The 26446-nt window shown below is 40.9% G+C and overlaps 2 protein-coding genes across 6 annotated transcripts in view; one reads left to right on the forward strand and one right to left on the reverse strand.

Moving 5' to 3' along the window:
- Nucleotides 1–18010, forward strand: part of ECHDC2 (enoyl-CoA hydratase domain containing 2) — a 27834-nt gene extending 9824 nt beyond the window's left edge. Inside the window, exons 2-10 of one of the 5 annotated variants that reach the window (XM_011370468.2) lie at nt 5265–5332; nt 5441–5528; nt 7849–7935; nt 8724–8816; nt 10177–10236; nt 10458–10645; nt 15107–15157; nt 16530–16577; nt 17376–18010. In XM_011370468.2, the coding sequence (XP_011368770.1) occupies nt 5265–5332; nt 5441–5528; nt 7849–7935; nt 8724–8816; nt 10177–10236; nt 10458–10645; nt 15107–15157; nt 16530–16577; nt 17376–17453 (761 nt within the window). In that variant the 3' untranslated portion in view covers nt 17454–18010. The remainder of the gene's footprint in view (nt 1–5264; nt 5333–5440; nt 5529–7848; nt 7936–8723; nt 8817–10176; nt 10237–10457; nt 10646–15106; nt 15158–16529; nt 16578–17375) is intronic. The other 4 variants (XM_011370469.2, XM_011370471.2, XM_011370473.2 and 1 more) reach the window with 4 other exon arrangements.
- A 2122-nt stretch (nt 18011–20132) lies between these two features.
- Nucleotides 20133–26446, reverse strand: part of ZYG11A (zyg-11 family member A, cell cycle regulator) — a 66915-nt gene continuing 60601 nt past the window's right edge. Inside the window, exon 14 of the mRNA XM_011370476.1 lies at nt 20133–20296. Within this exon, the coding sequence (XP_011368778.1) occupies nt 20133–20296 (164 nt within the window). The remainder of the gene's footprint in view (nt 20297–26446) is intronic.

Genomic DNA, 26446 nt, shown 5'->3' on the forward strand with positions numbered 1-26446 from the left:
AGCAACCGCTTCGGAGGCCGGTCCGGTCTTAGATCTCAGGGCCACTCTCTGAGATCTCGCTGGGGCCTCCAAATGTGGTAGCCGCCAGCCCCCGATAGACACACGGACCACTAGAAATCAGTAAGTTATAGGAAACACACTCTTTATTCAGCCAGCTGGGTCTGCCAGGGGTACGCAGACCCCAAATTAAGCAGCCCCGAAATGTAGAGGTACAGGGTTTTTAAGCCCTAAACCCCATTCTTCATCCTGTTTGAACATATAAGTCTATTTTTTTTTTCTTTTTACTAACTGTCAACCCACAGGTCAGTTGTGCAAGCGGCGGAGGGTACAGAAGCAGAAAGCTTATTGTTAGAGAGTTATGTTCCCATGGGTGATAGCCAAACAGTAATTTTCCAGCCAGCACACTGTGGCTTAAGACAAGCACCTTAAGATTTGGCAGCTAGTATTCTGAGGGAGATAAAGATGGAAAGAGGAGATAAAGATGAAAGGTGGAGTGTCAGTCAGAGAGAAAGGAAGAACAGAACAGGAGAGTGAAAAGGAGCGTTTCTATCAATCCCAGGACTTTGTGATTGTATTAGTTTTCTCTTGCCACAGAATAAATTGCCACGAGCTTTGCTGCTTAAAATAGCACACATTTATTATCTCCTAGTTTCTGTCCAGGCACAACCTAGCTGGGTTCTCTGCCTCAGGATCTTACCAGGATGTAGTCCAGGAGTTGGCCAGGGCTGGGTTTCATCATAGACTTGACTGGGGAGAGATCTGTTTTCAAGCGCCTCACCTTGTTGACAGAATTCACCTTCTGTGTTTGTAGGACCGAAGTCTTGTTTTCTTGCTGTTGGCCAGGGGGCCACTCTCAGCCCCTAGAGGCTGCCCACAGTTCCTTGCCCCATGACCCTCTCCATAGGCCCACTAATTTCTCTAGTGCCCCTAGCAAAATAGTCTTATCTACACTGTAACCTAACCATGGAAGTAACATCTCATCACCTTTGCCATGTAATTCAGTCTAGGAAGTAACTAATAGAAGCTGTATTCTGTTAGTTAGAAGCAATTCACGAGACCTACCCACACTCAGTGGAAGGGGGATTATTTAGGATATGAACATGGAAGCCACTCTAGGGTCTGTCTGCCACAATGACCTTGGACCTAGACTGTTTCCCTCAACTCTTCTGGTTTCTCTGTATCCGCCAGTTTCTCTTCCCCAAAGTTGCAACGTTTTCTCCTCTGAAGCACCAGAGCTGGAGAGGACGTTGGGGACATCATAGTTCCTCTGTGGGACTTCCAGACCTGCTGGGCTCAAAGAGCTCTTTAAAGATTTCTGGAGAGGCTAAAGAAGCCCACCTAGTCCACTGGAACTTTGTCCTGGACCAGTTCTCTAACTCCTGGCTGGAAACTCTGTCCCTTGAGAACCCTGAAACTTTTTTTGGCCTTTCTCTATGTCTCAGATCAACTTACACTAAGAATGCCATCTTAATGAATGTTGCTTGTTCCACAGACAAAGCTGAGGACCCCAAGAGAAAAAAAATAAGGGTCCTTTGAACGCCAAAGGATTGGTAAACACTCTGTAGTCCATCCATCCCTGACATCTTAGAGAAAGAAAAACAGCCTCTACCCAGAGCTGGTGTCTTTTCCCCACACCTGGCCAGGATTGTGAGAATGAGTTGAGGCCAGAGTGGGGTGCAAGGGTTAGATTGTGGGGACCCCTGTATTATTAAAGATTGGACTTTATTTTGATGAAAAGGAGAGGGGAGGGACATGGTCAGATTTGGGTTAGAAAGATGACTCTGACTCAATGAAGGAATGCATGTGGAATGGGGAGGAGGAGCAAGACTGAGGTGATCTACGTAACAGAGGAAAGAGCCTGTACCACGTTAGTGGCTGCAAGGAGGGATATGAGCTGAAAGAGCTGAGATCTATTTAAGAGGCTTAATTGGCGGGCATCAGAGACAGGGTAAATTTCTTGGATGAGGGAGAGGGAGGCAACACAACAGACTTCTGAGTTGACAGTCACATCATTCACTCAGCAAGGGAGCAGGAGAAAGACTGATCATTTTTGGACATGTCAGTCATGACGTCAAGAGGGCAGTTGGATATTCAGGCTCAGAGCTCAGAGAGCTCTGGGCTGGCCAGGTATGCTGGGCAGCCCTGGAGATATGGGAGGCAAGCACATTGGAGCCGCAGATGAAAAGGGGCAGATGAGCAAGCCCAGGGCCTCTGGACTCTCCTGCCTTGCCTTATACTGCTTTCCCTTTGCTCTGAACTTCTCCAGTCCTGGAAAACACTGAAAGGTGTCAGAATATGCCACCCCAAAACATGCCACTTTGGCATAAAGATTACTTTGAGCTAAAGGCACGTGAAATGCGAGAAGGGCATTCTAATTTCTCTTTTTCTTCCTGAAAACAGGAAATAAAAACTCCCCTGAGAAAACTGATCTCTCTGTACCAGGAGAAAATTCTTTGACAGGGAGTCAAAGCCAAGAGAATTCTGTACAATTATATACAAACATACCTTCTTAAAATAATTCTTACTTTCCTTTAGCCTCCCCACATAGATTACTTTTCCAAAATTGCCTCTTTGTTTGACCTACAATAAAAGCATGTAGTAAGTTCCATAATTTCTGGGGGTTTTTGTTTCCTTATAAGGGATCTCATGTCATATAAAACTTAATAAATTTGTATACTTTTCTCCTGTTAATCTGTTTGTCAGTCTAATTCTCAGGCCCAGTTGAATAATCCTGAGGCCCGGTTCTACAGATTTTGTAGAACCTCCCCTACCGTCCCTGCTCTACCTCACTCAGGGCCTCTGCCTAGAATGGGCTTCTCCCCCCACCCATCCACACACACTTTTACTTGGCTGACTCCTATTCATCTCTCAGCTCTCAGCTTAAAAATCTCTTCCTCCTTCAGGAAATCATCGCTGACCTTCTGCACTGGGGTCCCCCTTAGCCCACTCTGTACCTCCTACCTCCTTGTCCTTTTTTGCCATGTTCTCATCACAAATAGTAATTATTTGTTGAATGACTGTCTTCTCTGCGGGACTGAAGGTTCTGAGAAGACAGGGAGGGGGTCTGCTCTGCTCTCTGGAGTCACAGTGTCTAGTACAGAGGCCAGCGTATATTAAATACATAATTGTACAAAAGTTGACTGAAAAAAGACCCTGGATTAAGCTTTCAGGAGCTTTGACATTAAAAAATTGAGTAGTCCCTTACCTGTATTTTCCCCCACCACACCTCACTCCTAAATGAAAATTTTTTACTCATTCTCACTTTGCTTCCATCTGTGAGCTGCCATCTGTAATCGTATAGTAGTTTATGTACTTACCTTATTCATGACCTTGTATTTTAATTTACTTGTGTTAGGCTGTAAGTGCCTTGAGGGCAGGAACTGTTATATAACTTATGACTCCCACAATATATTATGTATTATAGTTGTTCAATAGATATGTAGGATTTTTTTTCATCACCAACACTTGGTTTTTATTTTTTATTTTTAGGTTTTAGCCATTATGCTGGGTGTGTAGTCATCTCATTATGCTTTTTTAAAAACTCTTATTTGATACCAATAAAATTAAACATCTCTTCATGTGCTTACTGGCCATCTGTATATCTTCTTTTGTGGAGTTACCTTTTGTAAGAGTTGGTTTTTTTATCGAGGTATAATTGACATACACCATATCAGTTTCAGGTATACGAGAAATTGATTCCACATTTATTACGCTGTGAAATAATCACAATATGCCTAGTTAAGATCCATCACTACCCGTAGCTGCACATTTTTTTCCTTGTGATGAGAACATTTTAAGATCTCTCTTTTAGCAACTTTCAAATATACAATAAGATATTAACCACAGTCACCATGCTGTACATTATATCCCCAGGACTTATTTCAGATATGTTTTGAGTAAATGAGTTAACAGTTTTAAAAATTGGGTAGAAGAAAACCTAGAGAGTAAGTGCAGAGGCATCATCTGAGAGGAAGAAGGAGAATGTGAGGCCACAAGGCAGATACGTGTTATTTGTACATTTATCAAAACCCATCGAATGTACAACACTAAGAGTCAACCTAAGGTAAATTATGGACTTTGAGCTATAATGACTTATCAGTATAGGTTAAACTACTGTGACAAATGTGCCACTCTGGTGCAGGATATTGACAATGGGGGAGTTTGGGAGGCAGGGGATATATGGGAACTCTGTACTTTCCGCTCAATTTTGCTGTGAACTTAGAACTGTTGTTAAAAAACAAACAAACAAAAAACACTACGTCTATTTGTTTTTAAAGCCAAGGCAGAGAATGTTGAAGAAGGAGCATGTGTATGGTCAACAGAGTTGACTGTTGCTGAGGCTGGGATCAGGAGAGAAACATATCTCTTGGTTAGTGATATGGTTACATTGGTCAATTTTGTGAGAACTGTTTCTCCTGATAAGGGTAGCAGCTAGATTGGAGAAGGCTTAAATGAATGGAAGGCAAGAAAGTGATTAAATGATTACTAAAAACCCCTTTAAGAAGCATGCCTATTGCTGGAGAAAGAACAGCACACAGGTAGGGCAAGCGTTATTCTCTTGCCAAAGGGGACAAAACATTTATAAATAAGTGTGATCAAGACTCTGAGTTTAGTTGCTAAGTTCAGGCGACAGAGGAATCTGCCGAACTTGCCCCATAGATATGCGATTAGCAAAATCCAGACTGCAGAAGCTTTTAAAAGACATATCAAATTTTTAAATTTTAGCAAGTCTAAACTGTAATGTCTACCTATACACATTTGAGTGATAAAATTGTAAAGAAATGCATGGGAGTGATAACTCTGAGTCAGGAGATTTGTTACTTTTGACGATGAGGAAGGGGATATGACCGAGTCAGAGCACATGAGGGAGTTTCTGGGTGGCCGTTGCCAAATGTGTTTGCTTATTATAACTCATTAAACTCTAGAGGAAGAAGTCTAGCTGTGAAGGGAAGAATAACATGGAGGGAGCCAAGAAACTGGGGTGTGTGTGCATGTGTGTTTAACGATGGCAGAAGCAGGCAGAAATCACTGCAGTGGCCATTTATGTCCCTCTCTCCATGTTGTTCCATAGTTCACGAGCTCTTCCACTTCTGTAGAGGCAGAAAAGGCAAGAGTTATTCTATTTTCTAGTCAGAAAAACCAAGGCCTGGGCATGTATGACTTTCCCAAGCCACACTGGTTCCTCAAGGGTAGAGGCTGCCCAAGCCCCAGTCCAGGAGTGAGCAGGCCAGCTGGCTCACCCAAGGCTGCCCGGTCCCCTGCAGGAATCACTGAGATTATCATGAACAGACCGCATGCCCGCAATGCGCTGGGAAAAGTCTTGGTCAGTGAGGTGAGAAAGGGCAGACCCCAGGGGCGGGGCGGCGGCTGGGGCTGGGGCTGGGGCTGGGGCTGGGGCTGGGCTGGACAGGGAGCTTATCTGACATGGTCTTCTCTGCAGCTGCTGGAAGCTGTGGCCCAGCTGCGGGAGGACCGGCAAGTACGTGTCCTGCTCTTCAGAAGTGGAGTGAAGGGTGTGTTCTGTGCAGGTGGGTTTCCTCCCCTGACCCAACCCCAGGGCTCAGCAGGACTCTCACCAGCCTGCAGTGGGCAGGTCAGCTCTAGCATTGAGCTTATTATTCCCATTTTACAGATGTGAACTCTAAGACTCAGAGGTAAAATTCCTTGCCTAGGCTCATAGAGCTAGTAAGAGGCAGAACAGAACTCAATTTGAACTTGGCCTCTCTGACCCCTAAATCCTTATTCTTTTGGCTACGCCATACTGTGTTCTGAACCATCATTGAGGAAATGAGTCCAGACTTTCACAAGGTCAGTGGCCAAGATGGTACTCTGTGCCCCTTTGTCCAGTTCCTGTCACCAAAGCTCTCTAATATCTCTGTACTCACTTGGTCTTTAAAACAGGGCAAGCACCATGAACTTCCATTTCAAAGACAGAAATACCACATCCTAGATCCACAAGAAGCAAGTTAATAAAAGCTGAGCTAAAAACCTACTCTGGATGGTTGGGGAGAGGGTAATGGGGGTCACTGGGGAAGCAGGAAGTGGCTGTGGAGGATGGGAGCAGCATGATTTTCAGGATTTTTCAAGGGAATGTGGTTTAGCTCTGGCTGAGGTCCCCGCCCTACGCTGGCCTCTTCCTTCATCTCCATGTCTATCTGACCTCCTCTATCAAGGTCACTTCATGCCCTGTTAGCACCACTCCTCGCTATCCCAGATAAGCAGGGGCAAGTAGGACAGAGGTCTGGGTCTGCCCCTGACTTGCTCTGAAATCCTGGGCTAGTCTCTGCCCTTCTCTGGGCCTCCATTTCCCCATCTGTCATTGAGGAGCTGGAACTAATCAGATTTCCAAGGGCTCTCCGGCTCTTGACTTCATATAGCCTAGAACTCAAAGTTAAGACTGTATTCACCCCCTACTCCCACCTCAGCCCCCTGCCATCTAGCCTTTGGTGGCCCTGCCATAGTCACTACTCTCACAAGGTCCTCGTCCATCTCCGCGCCAATGTATTCTGTGTTTGCTTCTCAGTTCTTAACCTAACTTGAACTCTCAGCCTCCTTGGACCCCAATGACCCCCCTCCCCCACTTTAAAAAATAACTATTCAGCAATATATCGATATTTCTCAATAAAACTGAGGAAAATCAATAAATTTTTATTTTACCTATTTTAAAAGTTGTACTAAATATATACAGCACACAAAATTTACATTTTAACTATTTTAAGTTTAAAGTTCAGTGACATTAAGTACATTCACAAGGTTATACGACACCACTGTTGCAGAAATTTTCCATCATGAACTCTGTGCCCATTAAGCAATCTTTCCCCATTCCCTCCGCCCCCAGCCCAAATAACATCTCGTCTCTTTTCTATTCCTATGAATTTGCCTATTCTAGGTACTCATATAAGTGGAATCACATATTTGTCATTTTGCATCTGGCTTATAAACTTAGCATAATGTCTTCAAGCTTCATCCATGTTGCAACATGAATCAGAACGTCATTCCTTTTTATAGCTGAATAGTATTTCTTTGTATATATACACATTTCGTTAATCCATCTATCTGTTGATGGACATTGCATTGTTTACACCTTTTGACGTTGTGAATAATGCTGATATGAACATTGGTGTGCAAGTCTCTGTTTGAGTCCTTGCTTTCGATTCTTTTGGGTATATCCTTAGGAGTGGAATTACTAGATCATAGCAATTCTACATTTAACTTTTTGAGGAACCACCAAAATGTCTTCCATAGCAGCTGCATCATTTTATCATCCCACCAGCAATGCACCAGGGTTCTCCACATCCACACCAACACTTGTTTTCTATTCTTTGTTGTTGTTTAAATAGCCATCTAATGGTTGTGAAATGTTATCTCATTGTGGTTTTGATTTGCCTTTCCCTAATGACTAATGATGTTAAGCATCTTTTCATGTGCTTATTGGCTATTTGTATATCTTCTGTGGAGAAATGTCTATTCAAGTTTTTGTCCTTTGTGGGGTTTTTTGTGGAGCTGTAGGCCTTTATATATCCTAGATATCAATCCCTTATCAGATGTGACTTGACAATATTTTCTTCCATTCTGTGGGTTGGCTGATTCACTCCTTAATCGTGTCTTTTGATGCATGAAAGTTTTTAATTTTGTTTACGTCCAATTTTCTTTCCATTGTTGTTGCACCCCTTTTTGTCCCCCTCTCCGTTTTCCTTCCTGGCTTCCTTGACCATGCTTTCCTGGTGTTTCTCCTTCCTTTCTGGCTGCTTCTCTTCAAGTCTCCCTTGCTGGATACTTTCATAACAGCCTAGGATTCAGTAATGGGTTATTTCCCAAAGGCTGTCACCAACCCCTCATCATTTGCAGGCGCAGACCTGAAGGAGCGGGAGCAGATGAATGAGGTGGAGGTGGGGGTCTTTGTTCAGCGGCTCCGAGGCCTGATGGATGAGATTGGTAAGGGTCCTGGAATGGGGCAGAGGAGGGCATTCAGGAGCCCTGCTGATCCCAGCCCCATCCACCATGCTCTAAAGAGCAAAGTTTCTGTTTGGACTCTCCTAGGGTTCAGAGGGCATTTCTCTCAGAGACCTCTGGCCCCTCAGCCTTTGTGCCCTGCTAGTTGTCCCTTCACCACTCCCAACCCCTTCCCCAAACTCCCTTCCCTCAAGGTTCAAGCCTGGCTATTCCATAGGAGTCATGTTTTACCAGCCAGGCTTTCAGGCTTTGACAGTTGCTGTTCCTTTTGCCTGAATATCCCTCCTTAGCAACCTGAAATTTTTACTCATCCTTTAACACCACCAGTCCCACTCTGGGAAGCCTTCCCTGACTCATCCTGCAAGCTTCCTTTATCAGAGCGATGGTCACCCTGGGTTATCATGGCCTGTTTACGGCTCTGTCTCTCAAGTCTGATTCAATTCTGTGTTCCCAGCACCCAGCACAGGGATTGGTACACAGAACAAGGTAGGGGAGCAAAGTAGCCAGTCCCAGGGTGGCCAGCAGGAGAGAGGGCCCTGAGCAGGGATCATCCAGCCTACCTCTTCCACTCTGGTTCCCCAGCTGATCCCACAACTTTCCCAAATGGGAAAGCTGACTTCTAAAATAATTTGGCTGAGGTACCAGGTGAGGCTCCCAAACCTGGGACCACTAAGGCCTTCTGTCCCAACCAGCTAGCCCCTCCCCAATCTTGAGCCCCTGTCCTGGTCCTGCGAGGGCTTCTCAAGCTGAGCCATTCTTCACCTCCACAGCAGCCTTCCCAGTACCCACCATTGCAGCTGTGGATGGGTTTGCCTTGGGTGGAGGCCTGGAACTTGCGCTGGCCTGTGACCTCCGAGTAGCAGGTACTGGGCAAGGGGAGAGTTGGGATAGGGAGTGGAGGGAAGGGTAAGTAAAAGGGGAGGGAAGGGTAAGTCTGAGGATTATGCAAAGTTGGCCACTGCTCTTGGCTTTCCAACCAACAGCAGAACTAAAGGCAAGGTGGGGGGACACAAAAGTTCAGGTGGAAGTTGGTTCACCTCCTGGCTCAGCCCCTGACTGCTATAGAATCCATCACTTCTCAGCACCCGCTTCCCTCATCTCAGGAATGCTTCCGCCAACCTCAGAGCGACTGCTGACAGGATAGCAAAGAGTACAGAGAGGGAAGACCGAGGATGACAAAAATTAGTTGTTTAATTTCTGTCCAAGCCAGCTTCATCATGTTTCAAAATAAGTTGAGCCCTGGGGGCAGTTTGACACTAGCACACATGATGACTGAACCAAGGTTTGCATAACTTGTTTAGAGCAATTGAGCTTTGAAGAGTGGAGGGAAGGAAGAATAGATCCCATTTTAACCTTACTAACTCGGCGGTTAGGCCTGCCCTTCTTGGAGGCAGTTAGAAAAGGTCTGAGTGCCATCATGCTGCTACTCTCTTCTCCTTTCTCCTGCCACCCCAGAAAGAACATTCTAAAAATGTGTAACTCCAAGCATTGAGGTAGCTTATATTTATACAATGTATATCAAACAGAAGGCATCAAAATACCAGGACATAGCCCCAACTCTGCTAATCACTTCCTCATGTTCGAGGCAACAAAATTGCAGGGTTTTGGCAACAGGCGAGAGCGAATGTAAAACTAATAGGCAGGAGTGATAGCCATCCCCTCCTGTGAACACTACTTGGTTTAGACGGCCTGTGCTGAGGAAATTCAAGGGAGAAGGCTGTGGGGTGGGACACTCAAGGCGGCCTTCTCAGAGGAAGCTGAAGGAGGATGCAGACTGGAACACGGAAATTTAAGGCTGACAAAAAGCTGGAACAACTGTGGTAGGAGCAGGAGTCACTGACACTCTAGGCCAAGCCAGAGCAAAGGGTGTGTGAGACAGAACCCATTAAATCACAAATAGGAATTGGGCACCTTCCTGGACCCCCTCCTTGTTCCAAACACCATTACCTCATCTGATCCTTAGCAGCTCTCTGAAGAGGGCACAAGAAGGGTAGGAGACATTCCTGGTGATGCACACCTCCACCAGTGGGGGTGGTAGGATGAGGGCCTGGGCTTCCTGATCTCCAGGTCAGGGCTTTTCCAAAGGCAGAGTCTAGAGTTCTGGCTATGGCCAGACCATGAAGTGGTTGGCTGGAGGTGTTAGCAGAGCCCAGAAGTGGGTGTCTTCTCCCAAAGGACTGGCACTGGAGGAGAGGGTGGGGATTTCACTCTGTTCTGTTTAAGCAGCTTCTTCGGCAGTCATGGGGCTAATCGAAACCACCAGAGGGCTCCTCCCGGGAGCAGGTAACCTCATCCACAGCACCAATCCTTCTCCTCTACTTGCTCAAGTCCACCCTGTCCAGGGTACTTTTCCCTGCTTTCCTCTTCTGCTTTTTGTTCTGGGAATCTGCTTTTCCATCCTAACTCAGAATCTGTTTCTGAGAAGTCCTGGCTGACTCCCAGCCTGGGCCTTCTCTGGGCTCCCACTTCCATGCTGATTTACCACTCCCAATCCATCCTGGCAGGAGGGACTCAAAGGCTGCCTCGATGCCTAGGCGTGGCTCTGGCGAAGGAGCTCATCTTCACGGGCCGAAGACTGAGTGGGGAGCAGGCACAGGCCCTGAGGCTGGTCAACCACGCTGTGGCCCAGAATGAGGAGGGCAATGCCGCCTATCACCGGGCACGAGAACTGGCCCAGGAGATCCTGCCCCAGGTGTGGTAGCAGCCTAGCAGAGGAGGGTTTCCATGGAAAACACATGAGGGGAAGCCGGGGTGTTCCATGGGGCCGCACATGATCCATTTACCCAGGACTTATTAATATTAACCCTCTTCGGGGGTTCTGCATCCATTCAGCCATCTAGTAAACAAAATTAAATCAAATTTTAAGTTAAAATAAAAATTGAATCGAGGGACTGGAATCAAATGGGCTTGAAAATCCTCAGAACAGCACTGTCCAACAGAACTTTCTGAGACAATGGAAATGTTCTATATCTGTGCTGTCCACTAAGGCTGCACATGGAGTTACTTAAATAAAAAATTTAGTTTCTCGGATACACTTCTCACATTTCAAATGCTAATAGCCACATGTGGCTAGTGGCTACTAAACTGGACATTCATCATGTCCCAGAAAATGAAAAAGCAAGATTCTAAAGCAAATGAAGAACTAAGAGCCCATCTTTCTGACCATACTACATGGTGGAAAATTCTTAAAATGCATCATGTAGTACTGGTATGTTAAGACCCGTTGATTTTTAAAAATCCTCTGAGAATAATCTCACAAAACGTTTAGAGGCCCAGTGAATGAATTTAGGCCCTGCTTCAGTGTAATCCTATCAGCTGCTAAGCCCAAAGCCGTTAGCAGGATCCAGGATCTGGCTGATGGGGTCTCCAAGGACCAGAGAGGTTCTGTTGGCTGCTCATGAACAGGACCCAGAGGGAGGTCCCAAGATTCCATAAAGATATGAAAGCAGCTGAAATTGAGCCTTGTTTTTACTAATTTATAATATATATTGACTTGCCCATATGGAACATCTCCCTTCCATCCATCAGACACAATCTTAGGTATTTCAATAGTCTCAGTTATTAGAACAATACAGTTGAGTTTATTATCCTCATTGTATTTTTCATTTAACAGATCCAGAAAGGTTAAGTGACTTGCTCATCAAGGTCACAAAAAATGACTGCAATGCCAGAAAGACAATATTGATATTTTGACATTTAGTTTGCATAATACAGAATATGAAGTGAAAATGTATTTTTATCCTAAGGAGTACAGAATATATTTACAAAATTTCTAAAACTGTGAAACCATTTAATGCATTTCGAATAGAAAAATTTACAAACATGTTACAAAACAAAAAAATGTAAGTCTATAAATTGTTAACCATACATCATTTTAACAGATAAAAGTATATGAATTAACTATGAAAATATTTTATTTGGGGGAAAAAAATGTGTCTCCTATTTAAATAATCCCACCTCTTTTTATAACTCTTCGAGGTCTTCTTTAAGGGCAGAGTTTTAAATTAACTTTTAAAAATTGATAGTGAGTTTGGTTAAAAAGAATAAGCATTTATATTGTCTTCATTTCTTTTGTTTGTTTCATCATATATAAATAGAGAGTTTGATGTTGTTACAAGAACAATTTTAATGTTATCAGTTCCTATTATACTTGGTCAAAAAGTCTCTGAACTAATGCAAAACTCTGAATGACTCAAAGTAGTGGCCGATTGCCCTCCACAGAGGAGGCCTATCTAGCAAGATTTGTAGATGGTAGAGCTTGTATCTTTCTGCATAGACTGAATAACCAGGTCTTTCAGCTTGATCTCAAGATGATTCTGATTTCAGATTTCTGAATACACTGAAATAATGGTATTCTACTAAAATAAGTACTAGTGTTTCAGTACTTAAAAGTAGCTTTGCATACCAGAACACCAGCATTAAACTAGTACTACAATCACTAATCACAATGTTCAGGACATCTGATGCAACCTGAAAAATCTTCAACTTCCAACCGAGTTACTAGGTGCCTAGGATGAGATTCCCAGATGAGGTGAGTGCCAGGGATGGTGTGGTAGATGGCTGCTCTCTAGTGCACAATCTACCAAGACTAGAGAGTCAGATGGTTCCAGAGATTAGGGCCAAAAAAAGATTTTTAATAAATGCAAGGCCTACAGTTTAACATTCAGATTTCCCCCCTGAACAGTAAATATAGATTACGCTTTGAATATGGATTTGGCTATGTTTCCTACTTGAACACACTGTGGCCACACTGTGACCCACTGTTGTCATTTCCAAGTAAAGTGAAATTATCAGATGTCTAATAATTCTCATGTCTATACAGTCAGAAACATAAATATGTATGTTAACATACACATACAGTACGTTAAAACTATATCTACATAGTTTTAAATTTTCTTTGGTGAGAAATCAGTTTATTAGTTACCTAAATAATAATACATATTCATGACAAGCAAATCAAATAGGACAGAAGAATAAGGGTATAGGTCAAAATGAAAAATAGGGTATCCCAGGTGACCCTGTTTACCTGGGGCTGACTCAGTTAAAAATAGAAGTCCTATGTCCTGATAAACCTTCAGTCACAGGCAAACCAGTTGGTCACCCAAACAGCTCTCAATTCCCCAAGCCCTCTCCTCAGAGATGACCACTGTTAACAGTATACATACTCTTCCAGAAATTTGCATTGCATATATAAGAATAAAAGTTATAAATATATACTCATATATATTTAAATAACTAAATTCCTTTTAAGGATGGTTTAAGGGACAAGGAACACACCATTAGTAGCTAATCTATGAAGTTAAAATATGCATAGTAAAGAATTCAAACAGTATGGAAAAGCATAATATGAAAAGTGAAGTTCTCCATTCTCCTCTTTTTTTTTTTTTACTTCATTTTACTCTTTATTACCTTTGGGACAGTCTTTTTCCTTCAATAAAAAGAATATACACAGTGATATATATGCTACTGGTAGAAAATGAAGAGTTTTATAAAACGCTATAAGAAGAAATTTCAATTATTACTGAATATGCCAATTCTTAATTTAAAAAATGTCAGTCAATAGACTTAACCTTGAAGCTGACGCACTTCCCTCTGAACCAACAGTTCGCTATACATTTCCTAGATAATAATCCCTAAAGGAATGTCATACCAGCACCTTTTACACAGATGGAATAATAACATACATACTAGTAAGAACCTTTTTCCCTGCACCTAACATCTTGTGAGTTTCCCAAACCAGCATATACTTGTCAACCTCATTCTTTTAAACTGCACTTCTTCAATCGTGGTCTGGATGTGTCTGACTCATTATTTAACCAGTACTCTAATGATGAACATTTATGTTGTTTACGTCTTTTTGCTACTGCAAAGTAGCTGGAGTTAAATAATTTTGCGTATCTTAGTCTATTTCTAGAAGTACCTCTGTAGGGCAAACTCCAACATGGAGTTGCAACATTAAAGAGCATGTGCATCTAACATTTGCCAGTTCTTGCCAAACTGCCATCCCAAAGTTTTGTACCAATTTACTCTATTAATAGTTATGCAAATATTCCTAATCTCAGCAATAGTAGGCATTACCAACATTTTCCTATTTACCTAGTCTGAGGTAAAAGAGGCATCTCATTGCTTTGATTTGCATTTTTTAAGACTTAAGCTGAGAAACTCTTGAATTTATATTTCTTTTTCTGTGAACTTTTTCATACCCTTGTGAATGTTTTAAAAAAAAATTATACCAGCTTTTTATAAATCAAAGAAATTCATGTCATAGTATCACAAATATATTTTCCCAGTTTTTTAGTTCTGCCTTTTATTTGTGGTACTTTTCCCCATTTGAAGGTCTTCATTTTTATGTAACTAGCTTTTTCATTTATGACTTCTATGCTAACAGACTTTTAAAATCATTAGTTTTCTGATAAAGTCTTATAAAAACTTCAAATACTATAATATGAATACTATAGGAAATAAATGCATTCCTTGCCTAGAAGTGGGGCTAAGGATAAAGTACCAGGCCTGTTGTGGCACAAATTAATTGGAAGCAAGACCAGTGAAGCAAAGATGGCACTTTGATGCTCTTTGCTTCCAAGTGGCTATGCAAAATGCCCTCTTGGGATTTCAAACCAGACCAGTCAGACTCCAAAGGCCAACTTCCTAATCTTGACATTTTTGCTCTGCTGGGGTGAAACCTGCTTGCAGTGAAGGCTTGCACTTACTGAGATGAGAAGATAGAGGAAGGGAGCAGCAGTGGGAATCAAATCCAAGCTTCACCACCGAGTCACTGGACAAACATGGTCAAGTGCTTCACCTCCCTGTGTCTCAATTAAAGATGGCACTATCCTAGAAGGGTGGGTAGCACTATTAGACAAGCCTGGAGGTGGGAAAGCACTTTGTAAATTATAGTACGTTATAGAAATGGATTAAATAACAAGAACCCCAGATGGTCAGGATCAGGGATAAGTCAGGTTTCCTTTATTACAAAAAAGGAATATCAGCTGAGAACTAGAAGGTGCTAACACTAATGAACCATAACAGAAGAACAGCTTGAATTCTGCCTTCCTGTCCATGCCTCTTCCACCACCATGGAACTATATGTCTTTATTTCAACTCTCCTATCAGCACTGATCCCCTCCTCAACCAAGCCTTTTCTTTTCCCTAGGCCCCCACTGCTGTGCGGCTGAGCAAAGTAGCCATTGACCGAGGAATGGAGGTGAGAAGGTTCTGGTCTGGGCTTGGGTTCTTAGTGGCTGAGAGGCAGCGAGTACTTTCACAGCTCACACAAACTGACAACATTACTATAAAGAACTCAGAAACTGGACTTTTATAACAGAGTGTAACCTGTGTCCTAGTTTACCCATCTACAAAATGGAAAGGTTGGCCAAGTGACATTCACAATACATTTTATCCTCATCTCTTTCCTTTGGAGGAGGAAAATGTGGTTCTGAAAGGATAAATGACTTATCCAGGGTCACAGAGCAAGTAAAAAGAATCTAGGTTTGTGTGGCTCCCAGTCCATGTTCTTAGGTTTGTGTTGGTGGTCAGTAATGTGGCCTCAAAGACAGAACTTAGGGTGTGGCCTTGGGTGCAACCAATCCCATCCCTAGACATCAACTTACTCATAGATTCATTCATCACACACTGAATCTAGAACTGAGCTGGGAACTGGGACAAAGAGATAAGTCATTACCCCTAAGGTGGCAAGGGACGTAGACAAAGACCCAAATCACTCATAAAAGGTTAGGGATACCAAGTGGACACCCTGGAGAGGTTACAGCTGTGCTGTCCCATTGGATAATGCTGGGTCAAAGAATGTTTTCTAGAGTTTGCCTTGGGAAGGATAATTCTGGAAAAAAATAAAAAGTACAAGCAAAAGCAGAGGTGCATAAATAAGCATCTTGACTGAATGAGAGTAAAGGGGCGAGACAACACAGCATGGAGGTTGGGGGCACAAGTTCTGATGCTGGACTTTTCCGGGGTTCAAATAACTACTTTTTCACATACTGTTGTGGCCTTAGACAAATTACTTCATCTTCCTATGCCTCAGATTTTTCAGCTGGATAGTAGGGATAATAACCCTTGTTGTGAAAAGTAAGTTTAAACACATATACAAGGTACTTCTCTTAGAACAGTGCTTGTAGAGGCTGGGAAGTTGCCAAGGGCCAGGTCAGAAAGGCCCAGGCCTTTTTCCTGAGGGCAATGGAAAGCCTGCAAAATTCACTGATGGGGGTAACAGGTGTGGTGAAGTAGCCTGAGGAGAACACTGGCTGTGCAAGCACAGCTCATATGCATACCCTCCTCAGCTCTACAGGTTGTGTGCATTCCTCCCCATTGTTCTTACACCCCCATTTGTCCCAGCACTGTTTTATCACTGTTATGGTGTTCCCTCTCCAAGTAGAAAATTCCTTATCATATTCATCTCTGTTCATGACTGATATAAAGTAAGCCTAAGTAATTCTTTGCTGGAGTAATCCATGAAAAGTCTTTGCTGAAGGGAATAGTATAAGCAGTAGGGTGGGCTGGCTCCCAGTACAGATGGAAGTGGACAAGGTCAGGCTGATCTAGGTACTACTTCTTTCTCGCAGGTGGACATTGCATCAGGGATGGCCATTGAAGGGATATGCTATGCTCAGGTACGTAGCTGCTGCTGGTCAGTCTATGAATACTTGTAAGCAGAAGCCAGGCCAAAGTCAGAAGCTTTGTACAATACATGACCAATTTAGTAGGTTCTTCCCAACTCAAAGAGTCATACTTTATGCCACTGCCTCTTCGCAATTAGCCTGGGTGACCCCAGGGGAACCACACTGTTTCTCTCTGGGACTGAATCCTCCACCTTTAATAGTGGTGCATCCTGCCCCACCTACTGCCTCACCTACTGCCCAAAGGATCACAGAGCACAGTTACTTGACAGAGAAGAAAAATGGCTTCTGCTGTCTCTTTACCTGTGGCCACTACAGAGGACACGCTAGAGTTGGGATATAAGAACTTGGTAATAGCCTGTAGGCTGTGTGTGTTCGATGGTGGAGTGGTAAACCTGGGGCTGACCTCTTTAGCCTCAACTCCTGACTAAGTCAAAAATACTAATCTCCAAGTTAACAAATAGCCAAAATACTCTTAAGCAGGAGGTCCTGGGACTTGCAAGGCCTGGTGTGAGGGAGCACACACCAGGATTCAAAGGAGTTCTCTCGAGGCACGTAAACAGTGTGTAAGTGGAGGCAAGTAACAGGCCACAGATTCTAGGGAGGCGGCCTGCCTTCCCCAGGAGACTAAGGAGCCACTGAGGCCCATACCTTTGCCGGGATCAATACCAGAGTCCACAGACAATGGAAAAGCTTGGACTCTCGCCTTGTCATGGGCTAGACAAACATCTGCAAGCCTTTACTGGCCTCTGGCCCTGCTCCCTGAAAACTAATATTCTGTTGTTGTTTCAGAATATCCCTACCCGGGACCGGCTAGAGGGCATGGCAGCCTTCAAGGAGAAGCGGCCCCCCAGATTTGTGGGCAAGTGATTCCCATTTAACCTTAAACATGGGAGATGCACACTTTAAAGTGCAGGATCCAGAAGGAAAATTGGCAGCATGACTGCTCTCATCATTTCATCTCTCTGGGCTTCAGTTTCCTCACAAGGACAATGATGGATATAAGATGATAAGTACAATGCCCAGTACTAGGGTGCTGACCATGCCACCTACTGCTATCTTCATTATTCCTCACCCTGGGTAGACAATCACTGGGGTCAGGTTCGCTTTAGAGAATACCTGTCTCTCTTTACTAGAATGATAAACTAAGAATTAGACCCTTCTGGGCCTTTGTATTGTTGGCTCTCAGGCAGATAACCTCTGTCTCTCAGTTATCACGTGCTCACCAGAAGTGGCAAGAGGTTGTAAGAGTTTCTAACTCTGTATAATAGAGATCATAAAGAAGTCCTGGTAGAGGCTGAGTAGGAGCCAGGAATCAGACTACAGGTCTAGCTCTCTGCCAGTTATTCACTGTGTGCCTCAACTTCCTCATCTGCAAAATGAAACTGTTGCGAAGATTTTAAATAAAATGCCCCATGTTCAATAAATATGAGTTGTTATTATTAATATACAGTGTTCTTGTGAGAACCAAATGAAATCACCACTGTGAAAACCTTTTGTAAACTACAGGGTGGCAAGGCAAGTCTCTGGTGGCTGCATTAAATAGACTTCAGGAGTATTGAGAAGGGAGTGATGAACTCTGATGGAGAGAATAGAGGGTTAAGATATGGGCAGGTAACACGAGTTGAAGCCTTAAGGATTAACAGGCATTTGAGGCAAAGAGGAAGGTTGAGGGGAACAGTATGAGCAAAGGTGAACAAAAGTATGATACACTTAGAAATAAAAGTGGGGGGGGGAGGGGGGGTTGCTATGCACACTAGTCTAAGTAGCCCTTCTCCTGTACCAAGGCAGGGGACGAGAAAGTTGCATCTTACACTGTGGTCTTGTGATCATTTTTTAACTGATCTGATTTCTGCCTAAGCTTCCTGAGCCTAGGCCTGGCTTAGAGCCACTAAGCCATGGGTATGAATACCAGTAACATTAATTTGCTAATAAGTACAACCTGACCCAAGGCTGTGCTCACTTCCTAGAAGGAAGAGTAACAGTGAAGAGCGCAAGCCTTAGAATCGGCCCCAACCACATGAGCTGTTAACTACTCAGGAAAGTAATAACCTTACTGAACTTCCTTTTTCTCATCTGTTAAATGAGAATAAAACTTAGCTACTCCCAGAGGACTGCTGTGAATGGGACAAAACTTGGAGGGATGCTTAGTGTAGAACTGGACCTCAAAAGACACTACTAATTTCCACCACATCTTCAAATTTACAAAAGTTAGTATCTGGTAATAGAATGTTCCAAACTACTAGAACCCAGGTTGGGAAACTAAGACACCCTTTGAAATCACGCAGAAGAGTGAATGAGAGAAAATGTGGTATAGTTTCGGGACTGTAGAAGGAAATATGTCATAAATTCCCCTTAACCAGTGAGATACTGGTGAGCAGTAGTCTGGAACATGGTTTAGAATAAGTCTTATTTGATTCCAAAAGATGGTATATAGCACTCCAGTTAAGAGTCTGGATAGCTAGTAGAACAAAATTCTAGTCTTAAAATACGCTACTAATATAAAAGGAATTTATTTTTGTTCTTTGAAAAACTTAACAGATGAATAGCAAAACATGTTTGTTAGTTGTCAATAATAAGGCAAGAAAAGAGTTCATACTCTATTCTACAGAGAAGGTTTGCAGAAGACACAAACAAAAGCTTCTGATAGTTTATATTGTGGTTGAGGCTGGTTCTCAGAAAAGCACCTCTTGAAATCTTTGACAAAAGTTTCGTGGCTCTCCTCTTCCTCTCCATTTTGGTTACAGTCCCAGTCAACTTAAAAATTTGAGGGATTGAGATTTACAATTCCTATACAATCTTTCACCTAAACATTCTAGTCTCTAAGTCCCATCATGCCCCTCCACTGCACACACATACATAGAATGTTATGCCATTCAGTCTAATACGTAAAGTTGTAAGAAAAAGGCCAAGAGAAGAATATCAAAAATTATAAAAAATATATTTCTCTTTCTTCCACCCCACAAATGGAAAGTACTTTGGTATCTATTTTTTAAGCTTTTTTTTTTTTCTTTTTCCTCCCCTCCAACAGAGGTTCTATCTTTCAAACAACAGAGGTTCTATCTTACAAGCACATATTTCCCAGAACATTTTCATGTACTTCTTTCCAGTGGCTGCACATAACCAGGAAAAACAACTCAGGAGAGTTCTTTCCAACATGAAATTTAACAAATACCAAGGTCTCCATGCAGGTCTTCCTTTTTCCCCTTCCTCTGACAAACTCCCAGAGTTAAGGAATTGGCCAGGGCTAGAGAAAAGTAACTGGCCTAGCTGTTCCAATATCAAGCTCACAGGTCTTCCCACAGAGTCCAGAGCTTGATTTTTCAAAACCGCTGAAGGACAGTGTTCTCAGAATGACTCCAACTTGATTTGGGATCATGGCTATCATACAAATGCAAACTTTTTCTAAGTGACAGAAAATCAATAAAGGATGGCCAACTCGCAAACTCCAACAACAAGGGGGTTCAACATTTAACTGCTGACATGGTAGAAGACTGACCACTGAGGAACAGAGAGTACCTCTGAAGACCTTTAGGTTAAGAAGGGCATTCAACACAAAGGAAGTCTCTGATAATTCATGAAATGCATCCTGAAATCGTCTACAATGGAAGCTGCAATCTGCTGTGCTTGGGGGTCTGCCTCACTGTGCTCCTGGATGTTGCGCAAAAGCTGCAATCCTTCTTCTTCAACTAACATTTTGCAGTATTTGCTGGCTGAAAGAAAATCAAGCAAAAAACTTGATAGACAAATTGGTATTTTAAATATTCTCAAGTCACTGCATCCACTTTTTTGAAGAAAGGGTACAAAGATTTTTAAGCTGTTTGACATAGGAAATAACCTAACATGAATCAATTCGAAAGAAACGAATAGGTCAAAACACAGATAATGCTTGTCTTATATGTGAGATAACACATGATTTTAGTATTATATGTGAGATAACACATGATTTTAGTTTACTTCCAAACAAGTCTATGCTTCAAATAACTCTAAACCTAGCTAAAAGGATAAGAACTTCTTTTATTACAAAAATCACACATTTCAGGTTCAGGCAATATGGTCAGCTAGATAAGCTGAAAACACAAGATGCTGGATAATATGTAATTGAAAAAATTTTAAATACATAGTTGAACATACAAAGTAAAGGAAAAGTCCAGTAGCCAGACACAAAGAGAAGAAAACACTTAAGTCATATAACCTAACCTGCAGCTATCCTGGGGCAGAAAGGGACTGTCAATTTCAGTCATCTAAGAATTCAGATTCTAATTTAGGAAGTTAGAAGCAAAATCAGTGCGTAAAGCTAGTCCCTCAGAGAGCTAGACAAGAGAAGGGATAAGACAATGAAACATCTTTAACTTGATCTGGGTTCTAGGTGGGTATATATAGGAATATGGAGAAGTCTCTCCTAAGAATTCATAACCTTAGTCCCAAGTGGTTATGAGGTCTGAATTTATACTACCTAAATTTTCTAGAAACCACTGAGCTGAGAAATTAATATAAAAATTAACCCTATTCCAAGGAAAGCTCTAGGGCACTTGACAGAAGTAAATAAAAATTATGTTGAAAATGCATGACCACGATTCAGTCTAAAAAGGATTCTCTTAATCAATCCATGTGCCAATTAGACAGAAATAATGACCCAAAAACACGACTAAGGCAATTATCAAAAAATGTTGCACATGGGCACACACACACAGAGACATGTAAACTATTTTTTAAAAAAAGATTACAGGGGGTGGCTCCACAGTGCAGTGGTTAGCAAGTCTGCTTTACATGCAGAAGGTCCTGGGTTCGTGCCCCAGGTGGAGCCACAGACCATACCCTTGGTGTGCTAGGCCCCAAGTGCAAGTGTGTGCGAGGAGACGTCCTGCCTTCAGAGATCCAGTTCTTAAGGGGAAACGGCAACATCCATAGGTAAGGGATGGAAGGGTAGGGGGGCAATTAAAGATGGGGGAAGAAAAAGATTACAACCTGTGCAATCAGTGTGCCTGCAGCAGTCACAGCCAGACCTCACAGCCAGCTACATCAGGGGCCAGCCCCACATACCAGCATACTTGCAGCTGCCACAACAGAAGACCACAGGCAGCCCACACAGGGGACAGCCCTGGGACATCTGCCTCTGGAAGCCAGGAAAAACTGCACTGCTGAACCCTACAGGACATCTCCAATATAAGGCCACTTCTTCACAACCAGGAGATGTAAGTGACCATAGAAACAAACACAGATTTAGGCAAAACAAGGAAATAAAGGAATATGTTCCAAATAAGAGACCAAGACAAAAATCTCAGAAAAAGAACTAAACGAAACAAAAATAAGCAATCTACTCAATAAAGATTTCAAAGTAACAACCATAAAAGTTTTCACTGAACTCAGGAGAAGAATGGATGAACACAGTGATAACTCTCAAAATGGAGATAGAAAATATAAGAAGGTACCAATGAGAGCTAAAGAACTGAGTAACTGCAATGAAAAAAAAATACACTAGAGGGAATCAACAACAGATTAGATGATAGAGAAGACTGGATCAGTGATCTGGAAGGCAGAGCAGTAGAAATTAACCAAGCTGAAAAACAAAAAGAATTTTTTAAAAACGAGCAGTTTAATAGACCTCTGGTACAACACCAAGCATATTAATATTCACATTACAGGGGTCCCAGAAAAAGAAGAAAGGGGCAGAAAACTTTTTTAAAGAAATAATATCTGAAAACTTCCCTAACTTTTGGAAGAAAAAGACATCTGGGTCCAAAAGCACAGAGCATCCCAAACAAGATGAACCCAAAAGTCCACATCAATAATAAATAAAATGTCAAAAATTAAAGACAAAGAGAGTCTTAAAAGTAGTAAAAGAAAAGTAACTATTACTTACAAGGGAATCCCCTTAAGACTAAAAGCTGATTATTCAGTAGAAACTTTGCTGGTCAGAAAGGAGTGGATGATATATTGGAAAAAGCTGAAAGAGAAAACCTACAACCAGGAATACTCTATGTGGCAAGGGTATCATTCAGAATTAAAGGAGAGATAAAGAGTCCCTTGATAAGCAAAAGCCACTGCTAACTCATCACCACCAAATCGACCTAACAAGAAATGCTAAAGTGACGTCTTTAATGAAAAAGAAAAGGCCATAACTAGAAATAAGAAAAGGAATACACAATTTTAAAAAATGTAATATATGACAGCAAAAAATTTAAAATTTGGTGGTAGGGGGAGTAAAAATGTACTGCTTTTAGAACGCATTTGAACTTACGCAACCAGCAACTTAAAGCAGACTAATACAGTGCTGTATACACAGGTTGTTAGACATCTACCTACCTACCTATCTATCTATCTATCTATCTATCTATCTATCTATCTATCTATCTATCTATCTATCTTATGGTAACCATAAGCTAGAAACCTATAATAGATTAAAAAAAAAAAATGCACAAACTAAAAACCTATGGTAGATTAAAAAAAAAGAGAAAAGAATCCAAACATAACATTAAAGAAATTCATCGAATCACAAGGAAAGAGAGCAAGAAGAAAACAACAAAGAACTACAAAAAAACACCAGAAAACAATTAACAAAATAACAATAAGCACATATCCATCAATCATTACTTTAAATGTAAACAGACTAAACGATCCAATTGAAAGACACAGGGTGCTGAATGGATTAAAAAACAAAAACCATAAATGTGCTGCCAACAAGAGACTTCTTCAGGTCTAATGACACACAGACTGAAAATGAAGGGATAGAAAAAGATATTCCATGCAAATGGAAACGAAAAGAAAGTTGGGGTAGTAATATATGTATTAGACAAAGTAGACTTTAAAACAAAGATTCTAACAAGAGACAAAGAAGAGCATTATATATAATGATAAAGGGATCAATCCAACAAGAGGATATAACACTTATAAATATCTATGCACCTAACATAGGAGCATCTAAATACATCAAGAAATACTGAAAGACCTCAAGGGTGAAACAGACAGTAATACAATAATAGTAGGGACTTTAACACCCTACTTACATCAATGGCTAGATCATTCATACAGGAAATCAATAAGGAAACTTGGCCTTAACTGATATCTTAGATTAAATTGACTTAATAGATATATGCAGACCATTTTGTCCAAAAACAGAATACACATTCTTTTCAAGAGCACATGAAACATGCTCAGGACAGATCACATGGTAGGCCATAAAAGTCTCAATACATTTAAAAAGACTAAAATTGTATCAAGCATTTTTTTCTGACCACATGGTATGTAGCTAAAAATCAATTACAAGAAGAAAACTAGAAAACACAAACTTGCTGCTAAAAACCAATGGCTCAACGAAGAAATCAAAGAGGAAATCGAAAAATACATTGAGAAAAATGAAAATGGAAACACAACATTCCAAAATCTATGCAATGTAGCAAAAGAAGTTCAAAGAGGCAAGTTTATAATGATACAGACCTACCTCAAGAAACAAAAAATACTCAATAGTCTAACTTTATACCTAAATGAACTAAAATCAATCAATCAATAAACCACCCAAAATTAGTAGAAGGAAAGAATAAATATCAGAATAAAAATCAATTAAATAGAGACTAAGAAAAAAAAAGATCAATGAAACAGAAGCTAGTTCTTTGAAAAGATAAACAAAACTGATAAACCTTTAGCCAGAATCATCGAGAATAAAGAAGGCCCAAATAAAATCAGAAATAAGAGAAATGACAATATCACAGAAACTCAAAGGATCATAAGAGATTACTACGAACAATTATACGCCATCAACTGGACAATCCAGAAGAACAGATAAATTTCTAAAAACATACAATCTTCCAAGACTGAATCAAGAAGAAATGGAAAATATGAATCAGACTGATCACCAGTAACTAAATTGAATCAGTAATCAAAAAAATTCCCAACAAGCAAAAGTCCAGCACCAGATGGCTTGACAGGTGAATTCTACCAAACATTTAAAGAGAAGTTAATACCTATCCTTTCTACAATTATTCCAAAAAACTGAAGAGGATAGTATGCTGCCAAATTCATTTAAAGAGATCAGCATTACCCTGATAGCAAAACCAGACACCACAAAAAAAAAAAAAAAAAAGAGAGAGAAACAGGCTGATATCCCTGATGAACATAGATGCAAAAAACCTCAACAATGTATCAGTAAACCATATTCAACAACACATTAAAAGGATCATACACCATGATCAAGTGGGATTTATTCCAGGGAGGTAAGGATGGTTCAACATCTGCAAATCAATGTAATACACCACATTAACAAAGTATAAAACCACATGATCATCTCAATAGATATAGAAAAAGCATTTAACAAAATTCAACATCCATTTATGATAAAAACTCTCAACAAAGTGGGCATAGAGGGACATACCTCAACATAATAAAGGGCATATACAACAAACCCATAGCTAACATATTCAATGGTAGAAAGCTAAAATCTTTCCTCTAAGATCAGGAACGAGGAGGCCACTCTTAGCACTTTTATTCAACATAGTACTGGAAGTCCTAGTCACAGCAATCAAACAAAAGAAAATAAGGTTATCCAGATTGGATAGGAAGAAGTAAAACTCACTATTTGCAGATGACGTGATTCTATATATATATAAAACCCTAAAGAATCCACCAAAAAACTAAATAAAAACTGAATGAATTCAGTAAAGTTTCAGGATACAAAATTAATAACTAAATAAAAACTGAATAAAAAACTAAATAAAAACTGAATAAATGAATTCAGTAAAGTTTCAGGATACAAAATTAATATACATAAATCTGTTGCATTTCTATACACTAATAACAAATAGTCAGAAAAAGAATTTTTTAAAAATCCATTTTACAACTGCATCAAAAAGAATATAATACCTAGGAATAAATTTAACTAAGGAAGTGAAAGACTTATACTCTGAAAACTATTAAGACATTGAAAAACTAAGTTGAAGAAGACATAAATAATTATAAAGATGTATCATACTCATGACTTGAAAGAATTAATACTGTTAAAATGTCCATACTACCCAAGACAACTTACAAATTCGATGTAACCCTTATAAAAATACGTATGGCATTTTTCACAGAATTAGAATGAATAATCTTAAAATTTGTATGAAACTACAAAAGAATCCAAATAGCCAAAGCAATCTTGAGAAAGAAGAAAAAAGGTGAAGATATCACACTTCCTGATTTCAAATTATACTGCAAAGCCATAGTAATCAAAATAGTATGGTACTGGCACAAAAACATACACATTGATCAATGGAACAGAATAGAGAGTCCAGAAGTAAACCCATGCTTATGTGGTCAATTAACCTATGACAAAGGAGGCAAGAACATACATTGGGGAAAAGACAGTCTCAACACAAAATGGCTCTGGGAAAACTAAACAGCTACATGCAAAAGAATGAAACTGGATCACTTTTTTGTACCATATACAAAAATTAACTCAAAATGGATTAAAGACTGAAATGTAAGGCCTGAAACTATAAAACTACTAGATAAAAACACAGGCAGTAAACTCACTGACATTGGTTTCAACAATTTTTTTTAGATGTCTCCTTAGGCAAGGAAAACAAAAGCAAAAATAAACAAATTGGACTACATCAAACTACAAAGCTTTTACATAGCAAAGGAAACCATCCATCGACATAACAGAAAAAAGCAATCTACAGAATGGGAGAATATATTTGCAAGTGATATACCTGATAAGGGGTTAATATCCAAAATATATAATGCACTCATACAATTCAATAGCAAAAAAACAATCTGATTTAAATATGGGCAGAGTGTTGTGGAGACGGTTTGGAAGAAGAGTCGGAGTCTGGAAATGTCTAACTTACATGGATAAAGGAGAGAAGGACGGACAATACTAGCCA

Source organism: Pteropus vampyrus, unplaced genomic scaffold (assembly GCF_000151845.1).
Source record: "Pteropus vampyrus isolate Shadow unplaced genomic scaffold, Pvam_2.0 Scaffold170, whole genome shotgun sequence".
NCBI classification, from domain to species: Eukaryota; Metazoa; Chordata; class Mammalia; order Chiroptera; family Pteropodidae; genus Pteropus; species Pteropus vampyrus.